The sequence below is a fragment of the Lepus europaeus genome, chromosome 8, assembly GCF_033115175.1.
Source record: "Lepus europaeus isolate LE1 chromosome 8, mLepTim1.pri, whole genome shotgun sequence".
Lineage (NCBI taxonomy): Eukaryota > Metazoa > Chordata > Mammalia > Lagomorpha > Leporidae > Lepus > Lepus europaeus.
Window position 1 is genome coordinate 23,921,223 of NC_084834.1, and position 21,791 is coordinate 23,943,013.

A 21,791-nucleotide genomic window follows, 5' to 3' on the forward strand; every position below is an offset into this window, starting at 1 on the left:
CTTCCTCCTGGTTGCTCTCTGGCCCTGTTTGCAATGCTCATCAGCCTCTTCCAAGCACTCCCAGAACAAGGCTCTGCAAGGCCCCCTCTCCCATTTTCTTCCTCGGTTCTGAGGATCCAAACCTCCTCTTGTTTCCAGGAACTAGTGGCAGAAGGTGCCTCCTGGAGTCACTTTGCTGAATTACCCCGGGGTCCTCTTTCTGCTTACTCGGTTATCTAACACATGCACTGCAGCATCTAGAGTGCCTGACCAGATGACCGATAGGGGCTCCAGCACCAGCTGTGGGTCTTAGGTAGTACCATTCTAGCGCTGCTTTGCTTGTATCTTTGGTCTTGATGCAGTGCAGTGAGCCTTGCTTTGGGAAATAGAATACTGGTAACTCAGCCCTTGGCGTGACATCAAGATTAAACTGGCCGGCGCCGCGGCTCACTAGGCTAATCCTCCACCTGCGGCGCCAGCACACCGGGTTCTAGTCCCGGTCGGGGAACCGGATTCTGTCCCGGTTGTCCCTCTTCCTGTCCAGCTCTCTGCTGTGGCCCGGGAGTGCAGTGGAGGATGGCCCAAGTGCTTGGGCCCTGCACCCACATGGGAGACCAGGAGAAGCACCTGGCTCCTGGCTTCGGATCAGCGAGATGCGCCATCCGTGGCGGCCATTGGAGGGTGAACCAGCGGCAAAGGAAGACCTTTCTCTCTGTCTCTCTCTCTCTCACTGTCTACTCTGCCTGTCAAAAAAAAAAAAAAAAAAGATTAATTAAACTATCACCTGTGTTTGGGATAGAAGAATTGGGGTCCTTCAATAAAGAACTTAACTTAAAGAACTCAGGTTCCTTAGAGACCCAAATGGCACTGACATTGGCCACGTGATGGTAAAGAAAGCATTACTGGGGGGTCATCCAAAAGCACACAGGAAATGTGTAGTGTGCAAAAAATCTGCATGGATTTCAAAAAATTTTTGCATGGAAGTAAACTTATTCTTTAACCCCATTTTCCCTGAATTTTTTGAAATGTCCTCATATGCTGTAGGATGACTGCTTTTGAATGTATGAGGATCTTAACCAACATAACAAGGTGGTGCTTTACACCTGCAGCTCAAGTCACAGCTGGAGACCAGCAAGTTTCACTGGGAATCCTAGAATTAATCTCTCTGGTGATCACACCCACAATGAGTGACAGATTCAACAGGCACCTTGTTAAGGGATGCCTACTCACATGAACAGAGATAACCAGTGTCAGACTGAACATACTGCATTGCAGCCAAGTTCAAATCCGACTCAGTCAGAAGAGTAGCAAGATTTTTCTAACTTTCACTGGCATAAACCTGGGGAATCTAATTTCCCATGAGGGTAAAGCTACGTGCCTACTAGATGCTTTACAAAGGCTACCACAAGGAATTCCTACTGGCTACATTTCATTAATTTTAAGACACTTATTATCATATGTTGACATTTCTGAAATGAATCTTATAACTAATAGTGTCTCAGATTCAATGATCTGCTGAGAGTCTCCTCGGTTCTAAGTGTAGGCTTAAATTGCAGTTGTGCGAGTAAGGTAACCCTCTGTATTGCCTTTGGAATTTGTAAAAAAAGATAAAGAATAAGGATGTTTAGCTATGAGGATGCACACTATTTTGTTAAAATAATCTCAGCACAGTGGGTTAAGTCACTGCCTGCAACACCAGCATTCCCATATTGGAGCATCAATTTGAGTCCTGGCTGCTCTGCTTCTGATCCAGCTCCCTGCTAATTTGCCAGGGAAGGCGGTGGAAGGCAGTTCATGTACTTGGGTGCCTGCTGCCCATGTAGAACACCCAGACGAAATTCCAGACTCCAGGGCCCAGTGGTTGTGGCCACTTGGGGAGTGAAACAGCGGGTTGAAGATCTCTCTCTCACTCTCATGCTCTGCCTTTCAAATAAATATATAAAAGAAAAAATAAATTAATAAATCTTTAAGAAAAAAAAAAAACCCTCTCACTGCAGTAAACACTCAAGTTGGCTATTCTGTTTTGTGTTTACAATCCATGCCTCTAGGGAGTGATGTTTTCCCTGTGTCACCTACTCAGGCAAAATGTCCATCAAGTGGGTCTCACATCCTTAGAATTGATTTCCACACGTGCTTGTATGCCTAGCACAGTGTGCAACCACTGCGGAAACCAGATGTACAGTCTATTCAACAAGACCCCCAGAAGAATACATTTTCTGAAATGGAGAGAAACATCGCATTAACTGATCCTAAATTTCCGTAGGAGAATGGAGTGTTCAATAACGCTGCAGTCACGGAGAGGGACGGAGCACATTTAAGGGCCAGTCGTGAATCTTCTTCCCTACTGGGGCACCCTTTTCTCCAGGGAGCGGGAGAGGGGTGCCGCGGGGTCGGTATTTTCTCACCAACAATGGAGCTCTTGTTGGTGGCACCAAATGCTGCAGCAGTTTTAATACCTTAGTTAAAATCTGGCAGTTGTTTTTTTTTTTTTTTCCTTTTTAATACAAGCAGAGACTCCTGTTAGAATTAGCGTGAGTCATACACCATAAACATTCAGCGCTCAAATCCCTGTGGATTTGGAGCGCCGAACGCCGCTGTACACTCAGTGTTTGCGACTGCAATGCAGAATGCCTGAAAACATATGTTACGCTCTCTAGCATCAAGTAACGGTACAGCATTCTAAAAAAAATACATACTATAAAGTAAACCATTCATAAATTCCAACGTGATGCCAGTTATGTTAAAATGTTGACTACATCATTTAATTCTCATGCATAATCCTATTTCATTGTTTCAACCAAATAAGAAAAAAAAATCTAGGGAAAAATATATTCAAAAGCACACGCATACACACAAGTATTCACATGTATTTATGTAACCACCTGCTTAACAGATCTGGCCTCATTAAAAATACTGAGATTTCTAGGAATTCAAAATCATCTCTAACACATGTAAGGGGACATGGGACTTAGGAGAGCAAAGATGTTCGTGTGTATTTTCAAACAGCCAAGCCAGAAAAACAATAATTTTGCATCTAAATTCTCAGCTGGCAAACTGTACTCTCTAGAATAATGAACTTTCAATTCCATTATAATTAACAGGCTATAGATTTTCACTCTAAACAGAACAACACTAAGAGTAGGCAACTTGAAGGCAGAAATCAGAAACGCATACTCATGATAACCACTCTTAGCTGATATGTGCAGAAATTGAAGAGAAATGCTTTTCTCCCTCTTCAAACATTAAAGCAAAAGAAAATCTGTCAGTTAGGATTCATTACAGAAAAATAAAATGCCTAAAATAAAGTAAGGCCAAGGAGAAGCATTTTCGTATACCTTAATGAGTGTTAAGCCACAGAAGAGCAACAGACTCAGTATATGATGGTAATTTGAAAAGTTCATGGGAAAATGAAATCAAAATTATGTTACATTTCAATGTAGGGGGAAAAATGTGAAATCCTATGCATAGGTGGGGTTTTCAAAAAGTTTATGGAAAATGCATACTAAGAAAAAAAAAACAATGCATGGATTTCAAAATTGTTTGCACCAACATTAATTTACATTTATTTCCCATACTTTGGAAGTGGTTTCACGTTGCCGAGAGCCCTGGGTGGGTCTGCTGACCACAGAGGCCGCTCCAAGAGAACTCTGCTGCACTGGAATCACCGTGGAACACAAAGCTTGTGTATGGTCACCACTGCTTCAAACACTTTCACAACGAAGGCTGCCAGAAATGTGCTACATAAACTCTTTAAGCACCGACTGGGATACAAACTTGTTAGCATGCTCTAGTCATGTGTCTTGGTGCACAGTGAGAAAAATTCTTTGTTCATACTGCCCCACTCTGGTCAAAAGGGAGAAAATTAGGTCGGCCCTTGAAAGAGTTTCTAGCATTACACGCAAATTCATGTAAAAGGGGTCTCATTAAAAGATGATGTTTTCCAAATGGGAAAAGGATCCAGAGGTACATAATTTAGTCTAAAAGTGCAAGCAAATGCGTCTTTTACCTCTTTGATTAACAAGTAAGGGGGAAATATGACTGTTAGTACCATTAATTCCACAGACGTACCTATTACATATACCTATTACAATTCTGTGTAAGAACAGAACATAATATCTCAATGCATAATGCTACCTGCTATCTAGGAATGTAGATTTTAAAAGACTGGCTTATCAGACCATGCATATGATTTCAGATGTGAAAATACAGAAAATGCTGTGATTAGGAAGCACCACATTATAATTATCACTGTTTTATCTCAGATAGAAATGGCATAGCATTAAAGCTACTGAAACTCAAATGCCAAAAACGTCACAATGCTATTGAAAAGCCAGCCTAAGAAATTTATAAATTCCTAGTCAGAGTAGCTGCTTGATTCTAAGTTGTTTATCTGGATCCAGTAATTAATGATGATAATAATAGTAGGAGGAGGAGGAGGAGGTAGAGGAGGAGGAGGAGGATTGGTAGCAATAGTGATGGCAGAGGGCAGCATTTATTACCCATTTGTTGTGCCAAGCACTTGTCTAACCTCTATACATGTATTATTAACTCATTCATCTTTATAACAGAACTACAAATTGGGCTCTGCTCTTATCCCCATTTTACAGATAAGTAGAACAACAGACGGAATTGGTAACTTGATCAATGTTATGCGACTTAAATAAGTGGCAATTCTAGGATTCAAACGCAGGCAGCTGATAGCTGAGAAAACAAACTAAAACAAAAGCAAAGGCCCAGGCAGTCTGATGAGGGCACCCCAGTTCTTCCACTACGCTGTATTTAAGTATGGAAAAAGTAAGAGTCATTTACCTTCATTGCTCAACGCTTCTGTTACACCAAGAACAATACACAATGCTTTGTCTATACTTCCGCTTTCTGTCAAAATCGTATCAATAAGCTACACGTTAATTAGGTGTGTATCACTCTAACATAATAAGAAAGACCAGTATAAGCAAACACTATATAAGAGCACACATTATCTTTATGTGTGTATGTGTTACCATATGTATACAAGGGAAAAAAGTGTTTAAAGTCTGAGATAAAAGCAGCTGTTCATTTTTTTTCTGGGCCATAACTGCTTTAAATTATGCCAGTTAAGACCCTTGCGTGTTTTTCATTTAGTACTGATGACCTACTTCCCACCTTTTTAAATTACCTGAATCTCCATCCAGAGCTTCAACCCGTGTGACAAATTCACCTGGACTTTGATTTTCTTTAACTGAAGCTTCATACACACGCTGCTTAAACACAGGTGCCTCATCGTTTACATCGAGCACGGTGATGGTCAAGGTCTGGGAGGAGGACAGGGCAGGGATGCCATTGTCCACCGCCAGCAGGGTCAGCGTGTGCTGACTTGTAGTTTCATAATCCAAGGGGCAGGCGGTGGTCAGTAAGCCTGTTTGGAAAGAGAAGAGAGGCAGTAGGTAACAAGTCTTCTTTATAGGCATCATGCTTACTTCCCCTTATCTTTTATTTGGTAATGATTCCGATGTTTATTTGGTAAAGAATGAATCACACTAAACTTATACATTAGTAGAATAAACTGTTAATGTCTTTAGTTTGAAAAGTCACCCCAAGGGGCCAGCATTGAATACAGGGGTTAAGTCCCGCTCGGAATGCCCACATTCCACATGGGAGTGCCTATTTTGAGCACTGGCTCCGTGGTTTCTGGCAATGTGTTTCCTAGGAAGTAGCAGGTCATGGCCCAAGTGTTTGGATCCCTGTGTCCTATATAGGAGACCCAGATGCAGTTCCTGGCTCCTCGTTTCAGCCTGGCCATCTTGGCTGTGGTGGGCATTTGGGGAGTGAACCAGTGGATGGAAGATCTCTATGTCTCTCTGCTTTTCAAATAAAAAGGAAAGCAAATACAAATTTTTAAAAAGAGAAAGAAAACCCATCCCAGTTACAGTATCTATTCTATACCATCAACTGAGAGAATTGCACCCTAAAAATTAAGTACCTACCCAACATTAACCTTCATTTTAAAATATATCTATGGTATTAATAACAGAATTTTCATCTCACATGATACATATAATTTAAAGGTGAAAAAGTTACAAAATTGTGACTACATTCTTTAAGACATTTGACTGTCTTTTTAAAATTAACAGTGAAGAACAAAGATATTCATGACAATAAGTCATGACAATAAGATGTTCTCTCTATCTGCTGCCCTATAGCAGTGTAACTCATGTAGCCTTTATAGGATACAAATTTTCACATTTTTCTTTCCAGGATTGCTGCTTGCTCCTGCTATCCTATAACAACTTTTCTTCAAATAATTAAAGGTGTTCACTGAATCAGATTTTATGAGATTGTTTTTCAGTAATTACAGGTCATTTTATTCTTCATTGGCTATAGCCACTGAAAAATTCACTGTGTCTTCTATATAAGAAATCTGAGGCCTTATGCAAGACATAAACAAGAGTGTCAAATTGTTAAGTCAACAACAGGAGTCACTGTGTACTTACTCCTCATGTGGGATCTCTGTCCTTAATGTGTTGTCCAATGTGAATTAATGCTATAACTAGTACTCAAACAGTATTTTACACTTTATGTTCTGTGGGGTGCAAACTGATGAAATCTTTACTTAATATATACTAAATCAATCTTCTGTATATAAAGATAATTGAAAATGAATCTTGATGCAAATGGAATGGGAGAGGGAGAGGGAGATGGGAGAGGTGCAGGTGGGAGGGAAGTTATGGCGGGGGGGAAGCCATTGTAATCTATAAACTATACTTTGGAAAATTATATTTACTAAATAAAAGTTTTAAAAAAAGTGAAAATACAAAAAAAAAAAAAGAAATCTGAGCCTTATGCAAGAAAAAAACACATCCCATCTCCTATGCGCACATTTGGCAAGTATCAGTTGATGTCTTTCAAGAATATCTCAATGACGTTGAAACAGCAAGTGCGGTTGCGTGAAATCCATGGTGCTTCTAGACACGATTTGAGTCGTATCTCAAATAGACCTTCCCCAGCCATCCTGGAAGACATTCTGAGTCCTGCTGAAACAGGCCCCTGGAGAGCCCCAGCTCCACAAGCAGTCAGCAGCCTGTGTCTGGGCTATCTGTCAGTGGACTTGTAGGTGGTGTCCACACAAACCTCAGAATGGAACCATATGTACAGGATTTAATACATATTTTGATGAAATTTCCCAGCAGAATATAGCCAGGCTACAACCATGACATCCAAATCCTACATGTGCAGTCTCAACGCCAATAATGCTCCAACAGTTGGGCCAGATGCTATACATCTGAGATTTATTTTTGAGGCTCATGTGTGAATGATTTTATTTTTTCAGAAAATGCAATGATGATCCATTAATTTTCCAATATCCCCTGAAGAATCAGACAGAGATAGGTTTATTTCAGAATTCACAAGGCAGACACGTTGTACTTACACTCTTCTATCAGACTACATAAAGATCTGGGAGGGCATCTGGCACAGTGGTATAGATACCGCACCCTATATCAGATGTATCAGAGTGTCTTGGTTCCAATCCTGGCTCTGATTCTGACTTCGGTTTCCTGCTAATGCACTCTGGGAGGCAGCAGTAATGGATCAGGTACATGAGTCCCTGCCACCCAAATGGGAGACCTGGATTAAGCTGTGGGTACCTGGGTTAAGCCTGGCCCAGCATTGGCTGGGGCAGGCACTTGGGGACTGAACCAGAAAACGGAAAATTTCTGTCTCTCTGCCTTTCAAATAAAATGAAAATAAATGAATTTTAAAATCATAGTATCACTTCTTTGGAAAAAAGCACACGAAGGGGCCAATGTTGTGGTGTGGTGGGGTAAGCACTGCCCGTGATGCTGGTATCCCACAGGTGTGCTGGTTTTTGTCCAGGCTGCTGTACTTCTGATCCGGCTACCTGGTAACGAGACTGGGAAAGCAGTGGGAGACGGCCCAAGTGTTGGGGCCCCTGCCCCCCATGTGGGAGACCTGGAAGAAGCTCCTGGCTCCCAGCTTTGGCCTGGCCCCAGCCCTGGCTATTGTGACCATTTGGGGAGTAATAGCAATCTCTCTCTGTTTATAAAACCCTGCTGTTCAAATAAATAAGTTTCTAAAAAAAAATACATGAAAATGTATGGTGGATTATCTGGCACCATAGTGACAGCAGGAGAAGTTAAGTGACAGTGAGTGACATTTCTAGAGAGTACTCGATTGTGAGTAAATGCTTCTGCAAAAAATAAAAGGTCCCAACTAATGTGAAAGAAAGGATCTCACTGTGCAAATGAATTCAACAGGTAAACATTTCATATATTATTTCCTACCATTTAACAGGCACATGCTTGTGTGCTCTTAAAGATAAGTTTTCATAACAACATCTTTGAATAATGCTGTGCATCTCTCATGTTCTTAACTCGGTAACATCTTCTGTCCTGTGGGGACCCACAGTGGAGACAAGGAAGTTTGCTATTGTATATTCATGAAACGAGAGCTAGCTATAGGGCGCTGTGGCTCACTTGGTTAATCCTGCACCTGCGGTGCCGGCATCCCATATGGGCGCCGGATTCTGTCCCAGTTGCTCCTCTTGCAGTCCAGCTCTCTGCTGTGGCCCTGGAGGGCAGTGGAGGATGGCCCAAGTGCTTGGGCCCTGCAACCACATGGGAGACCAGGAGGAAGCACCTGGCTCCTGGCTTCAGATCTGCACAGCGCTGGCCTTAGCAGCCATTTGGGGAGTGAACCAACAGAAGGAAGACCTTTCTTTCTGTCTCTCTCTCACTGTCTATAACTCTACCTGCCAAATAAATAAAAAAAGAGCTACGCTATAAGGCATAGTCAATATCAAGAAACAGGCCGATTGAAATTGGTTCTCCAAAGATGGTACTACCACTGTGCTTATTCTACATATTTGTGTAAATTGAAGGTATAGCAAGCCAAAAGATTTTAATTAGTCTATTTGAGATGTAAATATGTATATGGGGAGAGAGACACACAGAAAGAGTGAGAGAACATGTTCCCTCATCCCCTGGCTTACTCCCAGATGTCAGCAACTGGGCCTGAAGCTGGGAGTAGAAACTCAATCCAGGTCTCCCACGCAGGTGGCAGGAACCCTGGACTTAGCCATCACCATCGCCTTCCAGGGTCGTCTTTGCAGCTGGAGTCAGGAGCTGGAGCCTGGAACCATACGCAGACACCCCGATAGTCCAGTACAGGACGTGGGTACACTAACTGGCCTTTTGTTCTGTTGGGGGAGGGGGCATGAAATCTTTCCTCTACTGCTTCACTCCCCAAATGCCTGCAATAGCCAGAGCAGGCCAAGTTGAATCCAGGATCCTGAAACTTAATCTGGGTCTCCCATGTGGGGGGCCAGGACCCAGGTAGTTGAGCTACTGCCTGCTGCCTCTAAGGTGTACACTAGCAGGTGTCTGGAATCTGAAGTAGAGCTGGGATTCAGCCGAGGAACCGTGATTTGAGATGTGGGCTTTTTTCACAAGGCCTGATGCCTCCCCCAAGCCAGGAATTTAAAGTGCTCACAGGGGTGGGTATCACACCTAGTGAATCAGGTGCCCAGCAGTATTGTATACTGCTGTGTGTGGGCTCATTCCCAGTCCAGCTCCTGACTCCAGCATGTCTACTAATGGGAGCCCTGGAAGACAGTGGTTATGTGTCAAGTAATGAGTTCCTGCCATCCCCATGGCAGAACTGAATGGAGTTCCTGACTCCCAGCTTCCACTCAGGCCCAGTCCTGACTACCGCAGGCATCTGGGGAGTGAATCAGTAGATGGGGGGGAGGGGTCTCTCAAATTAAAAAAAAAAATTTAAAAGAAAATTTAAAGAGGAAAGTGAAAGGATTAATCTAAGCAAATGATGAAAGATATTAATTAAAAGTGACAGAAAAGGAAATAAAAGTTCTCTAAATCAAAATGGAAGAAGTAAAATGGTCCCTTCTGGCAACCAATATGATATAATATATAGATGACCTAAAGACCACCAAGGGGCCGGCGCTGTGGCGTAGTGAGGGAAGTCACCACCTGCAGTGCCCACATCCTATAGGGGTGCCAGTTCAAGTCCCAGCTGCTCCACTTCCGATTTAGTGCTCTGCCATGGCCTGGGAAAGCAGTAGAAGATGGCCCAAGTCCTTGGGTCCCTGCACCCACGTGGAAGACTCAGAAGAAGCTCCTGGCTCCTGGCTTCGGATCGGCACAGCTCCGGCCATTGCAGCCAATTGGGGAGTGAACCATCGGATGGAAGGCCTCTCTCTCTCTCTCTCTCTCTCTCTGCCTCTCCTCTCTCTGTGTAACTCTGACTTTCAAATAAACAAATAAATCTTAAAAAAAGACTCCACTAAATTAGCAGAATGGCAGGACACAAAATCAACATACAAAAGTCAAGAAAGTACCTGAAAAGGAAATTAGAGAAGCAACCTTCCTGATAATAACACCAAAGGGAATTAAAGTCTTCAGAATAAACATAATGGGATGAGAAACTTGCATACTAAACCCCACAAAATACTGATGACATTAATAAAGACACAACCGAATGTAAAGATATCCTGTGTTCATGACGTGCAAGACTTAACATTATTAAAATGCTCATGCTGTTAAAAGGATCTATAGATTCAATACAGTCTTTATGAATATTCTTGTGTCATTTTTGAATAGAAAAAATAATCACAAAATTCATATGCAATCTGAAATGATCCCAAATAGCCAACATAATCTTAAGAAAGAAGAATAAAGCATCACACTTCCTCATGTCAAAACATATTACAAAGCTACAGGAATCAAAACAGGATGTACTTGCACAGAGAAGGACATAAACACTAATGGAATGGAGTACACAGCTCACAAACCAATCCAAATGTATGTGATCAACTGATGCTGGACAAGGGTGCCAGGGATACACAAAAATGAAAGGACAGTTTGTTCAACAAGCAATCTTGGAAAAATTGTATGTCCCCATGCCAAAGATGAGCAGGGCACTTGTTTCATACCATATGTAGAATAAACTCAGAATGGGTTACAGAGTTAAATGTAAGCTCTGAAACTGTAAGACTCCTGGGAAAAAGCAAAGAGAAAAAGCTTCACTGATATTGGTCTTGGCAATGGTTTCAAGGACATGACAACAAAACTATAGGCTATAAAATCAAATAATGATACAACACACAACTGAACATCTTCTTCCCAGTAAGGGAAAAGGTGACCTATGGAATGGGAAGAACATTTTTAAACTAACATATGTTTTTTTTAAAAAAATTATTTATTTATTTGAGAGGGAGAATTACAGAGAGGCAGAGAGAGAGAGAGAGAGAGAGAGAGAGAGAGTCTTCCATCTGCTGGTTCATTCCCCAAATGGCCACAATGGCCAGAGCTGTGGCATTCCAAAGCCAGAGCATCTTTCAGGTCTCCCACGCAGGTGCAGGGGCCCAAAGACTTGGGCCATCTTCCACTGCTTTCCTAGGCCACAGCAGAGCTTGATCAGAAGTGGAGTGGCTGGGACTCAGTGCCCTGCTAATGTGCCTGGGAGGTAGTGAAAGAGGACCCAACTGCTTGGGCCCCTGCACCCATGTGGGAGATCAGGATGGAGTTTTGGTCTCCTGGCTTTGGCCTGGACCAGCTGTGGTCATTGCAGTCATTTGGGGAGTGAACCAGCAGATCAAAGATTTTTCTCTGTTCTCTCTTCCTCCTCCCTCCCTGTCACTCTGACTTTCAAAGAAAAAAAATCTTTTTTAAAAATAATCTGGCTGAAAAATCGACAATGAACCTGAATAGACACTTCTCCAAAGACGACATCCGAATGGTCAACAGATATATGAAATAATGTACAATGTCACTGGTGATTAGGAAATGCACATCAAAATCACGGTGAGACATCATCTCACAACTATCAGGATGGGTATTAGGAAAAACAAGGGCCAGGGATTTGGCATAGAGGTGAAGAGACCACTTGGGATGCCTGAAGCCCACGTCAGAGTTCTTGGGTTTGAGTCCTGGCTCCAGCTCCTGCCTCCAGTTTCCTGCTAATGTACACCTTGGGAGGCAGCAGGTGATGGTTCAAGAAGTTGGGTCCCTAACACCCTTGTTGGAGACTTGCCTTGAGTTGATAGCTTGTGGCTTCTGCCTTGGCCTTAGGCTGGCTGTTGTGAGCATACAGGGAGTGAATCAATTGATGGAAGACCTGTTTGTGTGTGGGTCTCTCTCTCTCTTCAATAAAGTGGAAAAAATAATTTTTAGAAAGAAAAAAAAAGAGAAGTGTTTAGTAGAATGTGGAAGTCCTAGAACCCTTGCACACCGCTGATGAGAATGAAAACTGTTGCAGCCACTGTGTAGACCAGTGTAGAGTTTCCTCAAAAAGACTAAAATTAAGGGTGGACATTGGCCACAGGGGTTAAGACATCTCCTGGAGCTCCTGCACCCCACACTAAGGGACCAGAGTTTGACACCAAGCTCCAGTCTCTGACTCCAGATTCTTGCGAATGCTGGTCCTGGGAGAAAGCTCGGAGCGGCTCAAGTAATTGGGTTCCTGCCACCTGTCTAGGGGACACGGATTGAGTTCCTGGCTCTTGGCTTCAGGCTCTGCCAGCGGCCACTGTAGGCATTTGGGGAGTGAACCAGTAGTTGGGGGTGCGCTCTCTCTGCCTTTCAAATAAATACATAGATAAATACTTTTAAAAATTAAAAACAGAGCTACCATATAAAACAAACAACTCCACGTCTAGATATTTGTCCAAAAGGATTGAAATTAGTCTTGAAAAACAGTAACACTCCCAGGATCACTGTAGCACTGTTCACAGTGACCAAGATGAGGAAACAACTTAAATGTCTATCAGCATTCTGTGTGGATAAGAACAATCAGGTAAACACACACAATGGAATACTCTTTGGGGCCGGTGCTGTGGCGCAGCGGGTTAAAGCACTGGCCTGAAGCACTGGCATCCCCTTTGGGTGCTGGTTCTAGTCCCGGCTGCTCCTCTTCTGATCCAGCTCTCTGCTATGGCCTGGGAAAGCAGTAGAAGATGACCCCAGTCCTTGGGCCCCTGCACCCACATGGGAGACCCAGAAGAATCTCCTGGCTCCTGGCTTAGGATCGGCACAGCTCTGGCCGTTGCAGCTATCTGGGGAGTAAACCAGCGGATGGAAGACCTCTGTCTCTCTCTACCTCTCTCTGTAACTCTCTTTTAAATAAATATAATAAAATATTAAAAACAACAATGGAATACTCTTCAGCCTTAGCAAATAAAAAAATTCTGCAGTATGTCACAACATGGAGGAACTTCGAGAACATTAGCCTTGGTATAATTAGCCAGCCCCAGAAAGGTAAATGCTAGATGAGTCCACTTACATAAGGTATTTAAAAGAGTCAGATAGAATCAAAGAATGGAACTGTGGATGTCACAGGCTGAATGGAGGGCAGTGAGGGGGGAGAAACTCAAGTTTCAGTTATGCAAGATGAACAAGATTTAGACACCTGCTATGCAACACAATACCCAGAGTCAACAGATTTGTACTGTACCTTTAAAACTTCGTCCGGGGAGTAGGACCCATGCTAAGTTTTTTCACCACAATAAAATATAACAGGAATTTTAGAAAGCGCCATGAAGGACACTGTACCTGATGACTTGTCTAACGCAAAGGCCTTGTTTTCATTTCCCAAGAGGATGCTGTATGTGACTTTTCCATTCCTGCCCGCATCTGGGTCTCGAGCAGTGACACGGTGGACCAAGGAGCCCACCACTGCATCCTCTCTGACGTGGGCAACAGGGGAAGACACAATGGTGGGGCTGTGGTCATTGACGTCCAGAATCACAACTTTGGCAATGAGGGATGCCACTCGCCGGTCCGTCACGTTCACAGCTCGGTCAGACGCAGTCACTGTCAGGGTGACAGTGGCAACACTCTCTCTGTCCAGGGCAGCTGCAGTGACCAGTGTGCCGAAGGAGGGGTGGATGAGGAATGGATTCACTCCAGGGTGGTGGGATTCGATGGAGTATTGAATTCTACTGTTCAAAAAACTGCCGTCACCGTCTTTGGCATTGAAGACGTACACCAGAGTCCCAATGGGGACATTCTCTTCCACGCTTATCACAATGAGCTCTTCCTGGAAAGACGGGGAGTGGTCATTCTGATCTTCCACGTCGATACTGAGGAAGACTGTGCTGCTCGGGGCGGGGTCCCTGCTATAGTCTTTAGCAACCACTCGGAAAAGGTAATGAGACCTAACTTCATAGTCAAGGTCTTTGGCAAGGAACACGTCTCCTGATGTGCTGTCGACGTCAAAGGGACCATCGCTGTCATCTGCAGCGATGCTAAAATGCAACTTTCCATTACGATGCTGGAGGTGATCCGGGGACTTCCTCAAGCTCATCACTTTGGCAGGCTTCAAGTTCTCCGGTATAACTAAATGTCTGATATTCTGACCAATGGCAACTCTCCCTGTGGACAGTGGTATCACCTAAAGTGAGCACAAAATGGAGCTGTTAGTTTGGGATATTTTTTAAGACAGTTGAGCCAACACATGCTATGATAGTATAAAAGCTAATTCCCTTTCTTTTGTGTGATGTACATATGTTAATTGGTGAGAAAGCCTTTTTTATATCATATAGTCCCAGGATGTCTCAGAAGACGGACAACTGGCAGGGTGCGACAGAATTTTCTACGTTTCTGTCTGCTCTAACAGGTGAAATGGAAGCATGGTGAGGCCGTGCAATAACTGAGCGGAACGGTGACCTTGGCATTCTTCAGTGCAAATGCAGGCTCTGAGCGCTCTAAATCCTGGAGACCAGTCTACCCACGATGACAACATATCTTTACGTTGAAGGATCATGTGTCTTCGAAACAAGAAACTTGAAATATGACCTTGTAGACTTTTCTCGAAACCCACATATATTTAATCTAGGAAAATATATAATTTAGATATAGAACTCTTTGGGACACATAATTTTGAGTATGCACACACACACACACACACTGATTACCATGTGCATCAGCAAAAAAAAATATATCTAGTTATGCGTAGTCACCTTATTTTTGACTGGTTTGTGTTATTTTTTTTCTTACTAAGAAAACTTCCTACAACTTGTTCACTCTCTACAATTAAAGGAAAGTCCTCAAATACAGGTCTTGAGCAACTTTGCTAAGCTTTAAAAAAGTGCAAAAGAAAACCCAATGTGATTTATTACATGGCCATGTGTTTACATACTGAATTCTCCCACAAATTTATTAGGCCCTTAAAGCTAGGGGTAAGTGAAAGGCAAGACACATTTGTTCAACGTAAAGCAACACAAATGCTCTTGCAGCAATGACCATCTTGTCAGGAACTATATAAAGCTAATTTTTAAATTATTTAGATCTAAATACTCTGCAAGTAAAAACAAAATGGTAAATATATATGTATGATGTGTTCTTAAAATAGTACTCATGCATTAACTGTATTGTCACTCTAGATGCCTGTATAAAAATCAAATGAGGAACCAGTGTTGTGATATAGTGGGTTAAGCCTCTGTCTGCAACAAAGGCAGCCCATGTTCAAGTCCCAGCTGTTCTATTTCTAATCCAGCTCCCTGCTGATGCACCTGGGAAAGCAGCAGACAGTGGTCTGAATGCTTGTGTCTTTGCTCCCATGTGGGAGACCTGGAGGAGCTCCTGGCTTTGGCCTGGCCCAGCTCGGGCCATTGTAGCCATTTAGGAAGCAGTAAATGGGGGATACCTCTCTCTCTCAATATCAGATGAAGCCTTCAGAACACCCATCTGCTTTTGACGGTGATGACTTTACCTGAATATTAACAACTGCCTGCCCCTGCAGAGGAGGAACTCCCTGATCACTGGCGACAACAGTCATCCTGTAGGAGGCTCGATGATCATACGAAAGGATCCTGGTTGTTCTTATTTCACCGCTGTTGGCGTCAATCTTAAAGTGATCAGATTGGTCTACACACACAGACACAAAAGCGAGAAGTCACTGTTGATTGACAAGGCAGGAGACAGAGAATCAACGAATCCAAATCTCTGTGATCATCTGCAAGAGCGAAGGTAAAATCTCACTAAATTATAGACAAGAAATATTTCAGATATTTGAAAATATTATTATAGAAATTTTCAAGCATATAAAAAAGGAGAATGATAAAATGAACTCACACATGCCCTCCCTCTAGTGCCAATAACTATCAATTCATGGGCAGTCTTATTTAATGTGCCATTTTTTATACTCCCCATCCCCAATTTTCTTTTGAAAGAAGTCACAGAAATCACATTATTGCCTCTGTATATATTTCAAGTGCATCTTTAAAAGACAAGGGCTATTTTAACAAAATTACAGGAGCATATTATACTTTTTAAAAAGGACTTCTTACAATCATCAAATGCCCAATAAGCTTTAATACATGTAATCATCTCACGAATACCCTTGTACTTTTTGTTCCAATTAGGATCAAAATGAAGTCCATTTATTGCATAGTCCTTCAGTCTATAGATTCTTGCCATTTGAGTCCTTTTTCCCTTGCAATTCACTGGTTGAAAAAACAGCATCACGTTTATCTAGATGTGGCTGCTGCATCTCCAGTGTGTAGTTTATGCAGTTCCTCTGTCCATTGTGTTTTATTTAAATTGGGCGGTAAAACTGGAGAACTCTCTAGGCTCAGGCTTGATTTTTTTTTTTTTTTTTTTTTTTTTTTTGGGCAAGATTACATCACACATGCTGTGCTTCCCTTGAGAGGTATGTGTCTGGCTGCCTTTTGTTGCCAGTACTGGCCCTTGTTGATACACAGCCCAGATCCCCTAAGGGTTCATTAAGTGTTGCAAAGTGTAGTATTCTGGTTTATTGTCTCCTCTGCATTGATTAGCTGGATTATTTCAGTAAAGAGAAACTTTCTCCCATCTCCTTTTTGGGCAACTCAGTAAAAACAGTTCATAAAGGAAAGGCAGGATAAATACTCAATGCTAAACTTTCACTACATCCCCGTATGCTCCAACTGTGATAAGTCAAGTTGTGCCCTGTTTTTCAGAATCCTTAAGCATGAAATGGAAACATATCAGATGTGTTTTCATTTATTGCCATTACTGTCGTTATTGACATGGAAATTGTGCCATCCTTCACCACTGGCATCCTCATCAAGTTGGTTCCTGGCTCCTTGGGACGTGATCCTAGTAGTCTTTGGTAACATCTTTGTGTCTATGGTATAATGCAATGACGCAGATTCACCTGCACATTTCCTGTCCAAGGCCTGGTGCCATGATTTGAATATGATTTGGCCTCTGAACTCACAATTATGTTTAAACCCTGAAGTCCTCCATGAGCAGCACCGAGAGTGGACACTTACTCCAATTATGGTCTTCAGGGAGTGGGCCAGGTGGAAGCACTCTGGTCACTGGAAGTGTGGCTGCCCTCAGGAGGTCTTTTGCATCCTGCCGTAATATTTTGTTATACACCAAAGCTTTGTACATGTTAAAGTTTCAGATAATAATTGCGTGTTTCTTATTGCGTGCAATGTGACACTGTGATATATGTATGCTTTGTGCACTGATCAAATCAGATAATAAACATACACATGTCCATAAAATGGCATCAAATCTTCGTACATGTTTTGCTGGAATTTATTCCCCTAATAGGGACATAGGCTGATGTGGGGAGTCTTTGTTGAGAACAACAGGACAATATTACAGATACATGGTTCATTATCCTGCACCCTAGAGGAGCCCACGCAAATGAATACCTCCGAAACCCACGCTTCGTTCCCTTACAGTAAGTCTGTGCTACATTTTACACTTTCCCTTATGGATCTTTTTCTTTTTAGATTTTTATTTATTAATTTGAAATGCAGGGTTACAGACAGACAGACAGACACACACACACACACACAAATCTCTTACCCACTGGTTCATACCCCAATCAACAACCAGAGGGGGGCCTAATGGAAGCCAGCAGCCTGAACTCAATCCAGGTCTCCCACATGGGTGGCACTTGAGCTATTTTCTGCTGCTTTCCCATGTGCATTCGCAGGGGGTTAGATCAGAAGCAGAGCAGCCAGGGCTTGAACCCGGTGCTCACATGGGATGTGGATATCTCAGGTGGTGGCTTAACCTGCTGCACCACAATGCTGGCCCCTTTCTTTGTGAATTTACTAAGGTGAATGAGAACTTTCTTTTTTTAAAGGTTCTGAGTGTTTAAAATGCTAGCGAGTTCTGGGTGTTGGCAGGCTGCCCAGGACAGGTGCTGTCTTGGCCCCAGTGATTCGCCTGTAGCATCTTTTGGATCTTGCATGAAGATGATCAGATCACCTGCAGGTGAGGACAATGCTGATTCTTGCTTTCCCACGTACGCATCAAATGTAACAAGGAAACAAGTGTCTTTAAACATAGTCTAAAACACTAGGGTTTCTTTTTCAAACTTTGTTTTAAACTTTTGTCAAATAAATTGTTAGGAATTATACACTACTATAGTTTTAATAATCTATAACTATTTAAAATTTACCACACATGAATGAAATAGATGTATTTTCATTTGGTTATTGCTTATATTCCTGATGAACTAGGGTCGTTTTACTTTTTATTTGTTGAACTCCTTATTTAGTGGAGTAATAAGCCTTTGAGAGTAACATAAATTAAAAATATGCTATCTCAAAAATAAAAAATAGAAAGTTAAAAAATAGCCTAACACATGGTGCCAACTAAATTTAATGACCGGAGCAAACCTAATGCCTGCACCACGAAAATAAAGACACAGAAGTGGGGCTGGTTTTGCAGCGTGGAGGATAAAGCCACCAGCGACATCCCATATCCCGATTCAGCTCTCGATTAATGGCCTGGAAAAGCAGAGGAAGATGGTCCGAGTGCTTGGGTCCCTGCACCCACATGGTGAAGTTCCTAGCTCCTGGCTTCAGCCTGTCCCAGCCCCAGCCCCTCTCTCTAATCTGACTTTCAGATAAATAGATAAATCTTAAATACACACACATAAAAGTATCCCTGTCTTAATGAAGTTCCTATGTTTACATACATAGGCAGATAACACATACGTGATATTTTCTGGGTATGATCAACTCTAACCTCAAGAGTATCCTACATGGATGTTTACAATTCTTGGCATTCACAGTCACGTTAAATATCACTTCTTACACAATAACTACCACCTTCTTTTTCTTTTTTTTTTTTTTTTTTTTTGACAGGCAGAGTGGATAGTGAGAGAGAGAGACAGAGAGAAAGGTCTTCCTTTTTGCCGCTGGTTCACCCCTCAATGGCCGCTGCAGCCGGCGCATCTCGCTGATCCGAAGGCAGGAGCCAGGTGCTTCTCCTGGTCTCCCATGGGGTGCAGGGCCCAAGCACTTGGGCCATCCTCCACTGCCTTCCCGGGCCATAGCAGAGAGCTGGCCTGGAAGAGGGGCAACCGGGATAGAATCCAGCACCCCAACTGGGACTAGAACCCGGTGTGCCAGCGCCGCAAGGCAGAGGATTAGCCTGTTAAGCCACGGCACTGGCCACCACCTTCTTTTCAATAAAAGATGATTTGTACTTCAGCTTACAGTAAATTAGTCATCAGAGACGGATGGTTACTATTTAGGGGTGGGGAATCTTTTTATCTTTTTTTTTTTTTCTGTCAAGAGCCATTTTTATAACATCATTCATGGGCCATAAAATATTTTCAGTTTAAAAATTAGCACACTATAAATATATCGAATTTGAATTTCGAGTCTTCCCTGCAGTGGCCTAGGCAGGGCCAGATCAAATGATTCCATGAGGCTTTATATGACTTGTGGGCCACTCCAATAGGATATAGATTTCTTTAAAAAAGATTTGCTTATTTTATTTGAAAGGCACAGTTACAGAGAGAAAGGGAGACACACACACACATACACACACAGAGAGAGACAGAGAGAGACATCCACTGTTTTACTCCCCAAACGGCTACAACAGACTGAAGCCAGGAGCTAGGAGCTTCTTCCAGGTCTTCCCATGCAGGTGCAAGAAGTTGGGCCGTCTTCTACTGCTTTCCCAGCTGCAGCAGAGAGCTGGATTGGAAGCAGAGCAGTTGGGACTCATACTGGTGGTGCTGCAGGAAGCAGCTTAATCCAGTATGCCACAGCGCCAGCCCCAGGACATAGATTTTTCATTAAGGTTTTGAAATAAATTCTTCTTCTTTCTTTCTTCTTTCTTCTTCTTTTTTTAAGAAAATAGCTGTGATTCTTGACAAAGAAAATGTATTTTATCTATAATTTGGTGTTATTTTTCAAAGTTAAGTATGGTAATCTGAATAATCATGATACCAAGCTAAAAGAAAGAGGGAATTCTATAGACTCTTAACCCTGTATGAACAGTGTCTTTTACCTGAAGCCACTGAATAGATGACTTCTGCATTGTTTCCTTCATCGAGATCCTTCGCAAACACAGTTGTGACCAACATATTTATGGGTTGGCCTTCCAGAACCTGTAATTAAAACAAAAGGCTTGCGGTGAGTCAGTGGCATCTTAACACACTAGTATATAACAGCAGACCTTTAAATGAAGGTGTACATCACACAAAGCATTGTTTAGCTATTTAAATGTACCGAGAACCCACAGGAAAACCCACGTAGAATTCAAGTGTCTACCACATGGAGTTAAGTGAGTGCCATCTTTTTAATCTGAAAGAATTATCTAAGACATTTCAACAAATTCTGGGGAAAAATCATTTATCAGTTTCTAAGGGTATTGTTTAAAAAGGTGTTATGGATTAAAACACACTGAAGAGGAATAGGAACCTGTCTTTCAGGCAACGAAGCTCAGTGAGCAGGAATATTGAAATGCATGTGTAGAATTCAAGTTTAAAAGTTCAGAAGGCAACTCCCCAATTAAGCTTTGGGTGTTTAAATGACAGAACTGTAATTAAAACGTGATAAAAGCAATGTGTTTGGATACAAAGGGCAAAGTTCCTCGTTGTTATAAAACAATTAGAGGTACCAACCCAAACAGCACATGTATCCATTTCTCTCTCTTTTTTTAAGTCTTTTTCTAAAGCATGTGCAGAATCTCTAGGTCTTCTAGAAATGTATGCATTGCCACACCAAGATGAGTTTGATAAATTCACAGCTTTTACCACAAGATGGTGCTCAAAACAAGTGACTGAGCCCATTCTGCGTTCATTGCAAGGCCGCCCCACTCCACCAACCTTGATGTGCAACTCTTCTCCAGGGAGACACTGTGGGAAAAGGGGCCTGTTGTCATTGACATCGGTGACTGTGACATAAACCACCGTGGTGGCATTCCGCGGTGGGGAGCCGTGGTCCGTCACCAGGACCGTCACCTGGTGGTGCGTCTGACGCTCACGATCCAGTGCCACCCAGCTGATCAATTCGCCTGAGGAACACAGATGTTTACACTGGGTGTCAGCACACTGGCACGGAGAACTGCCCGCAAAATCAATCACAGTGAGCAAAATCAAACAGTCAGCTTGGAGCAAAAGCCCGACTTCCAAGACCGCATACTGGCAGCGTGAAAGGATGTTCCGAAGTGGCTCTTGAAAACATCACTTCAAATTTGTCACACTCTGCATTTCAAGTGTTTATCACCAACCATTCCAATGTTTTAAAAAATACAATCTGCACAAATGTAGTCATAAGATTCAAAATGACTGCTTATCTCTTTGTTGTTGCTCTATGAGGCTACTTCAAAAAGTTAATGGAAAGTTGGCATTAGATGATGAGCTTATTTTGATGCAAAAAAACTTTCCATTCATAGCTTTTTTTTTCATAACCTGCATTTTTAAAATCCCTTGTATAGAATAGTGGAAGGCTTGAGTCCCAGCTGCTCCACTTCTAATGCACTCCAGCTCCTTGCTAATGTGCCCGGGAAAGCAGTAGAAGATGGCCCAAGTGCTTGGGCTCCCGCACCCTCATG

General features: G+C 42.5%; 1 protein-coding gene across 1 annotated transcript in view; it reads right to left on the minus strand.

Annotated features, from left to right (window-relative positions):
- Positions 1 to 21,791, minus strand: part of DCHS2 (dachsous cadherin-related 2) — a 315,764-nt gene that overhangs the window by 67,322 nt on the left and 226,651 nt on the right. The window contains exons 6-11 of the mRNA XM_062199052.1: positions 21,064 to 21,251; positions 20,244 to 20,343; positions 19,404 to 19,406; positions 15,703 to 15,857; positions 13,542 to 14,382; positions 5,135 to 5,374 (exon numbers count right to left, since the gene is read on the minus strand). Coding sequence (XP_062055036.1) covers positions 5,135 to 5,374; positions 13,542 to 14,382; positions 15,703 to 15,857; positions 19,404 to 19,406; positions 20,244 to 20,343; positions 21,064 to 21,251 — 1,527 coding nt within the window. The remainder of the gene's footprint in view (positions 1 to 5,134; positions 5,375 to 13,541; positions 14,383 to 15,702; positions 15,858 to 19,403; positions 19,407 to 20,243; positions 20,344 to 21,063; positions 21,252 to 21,791) is intronic.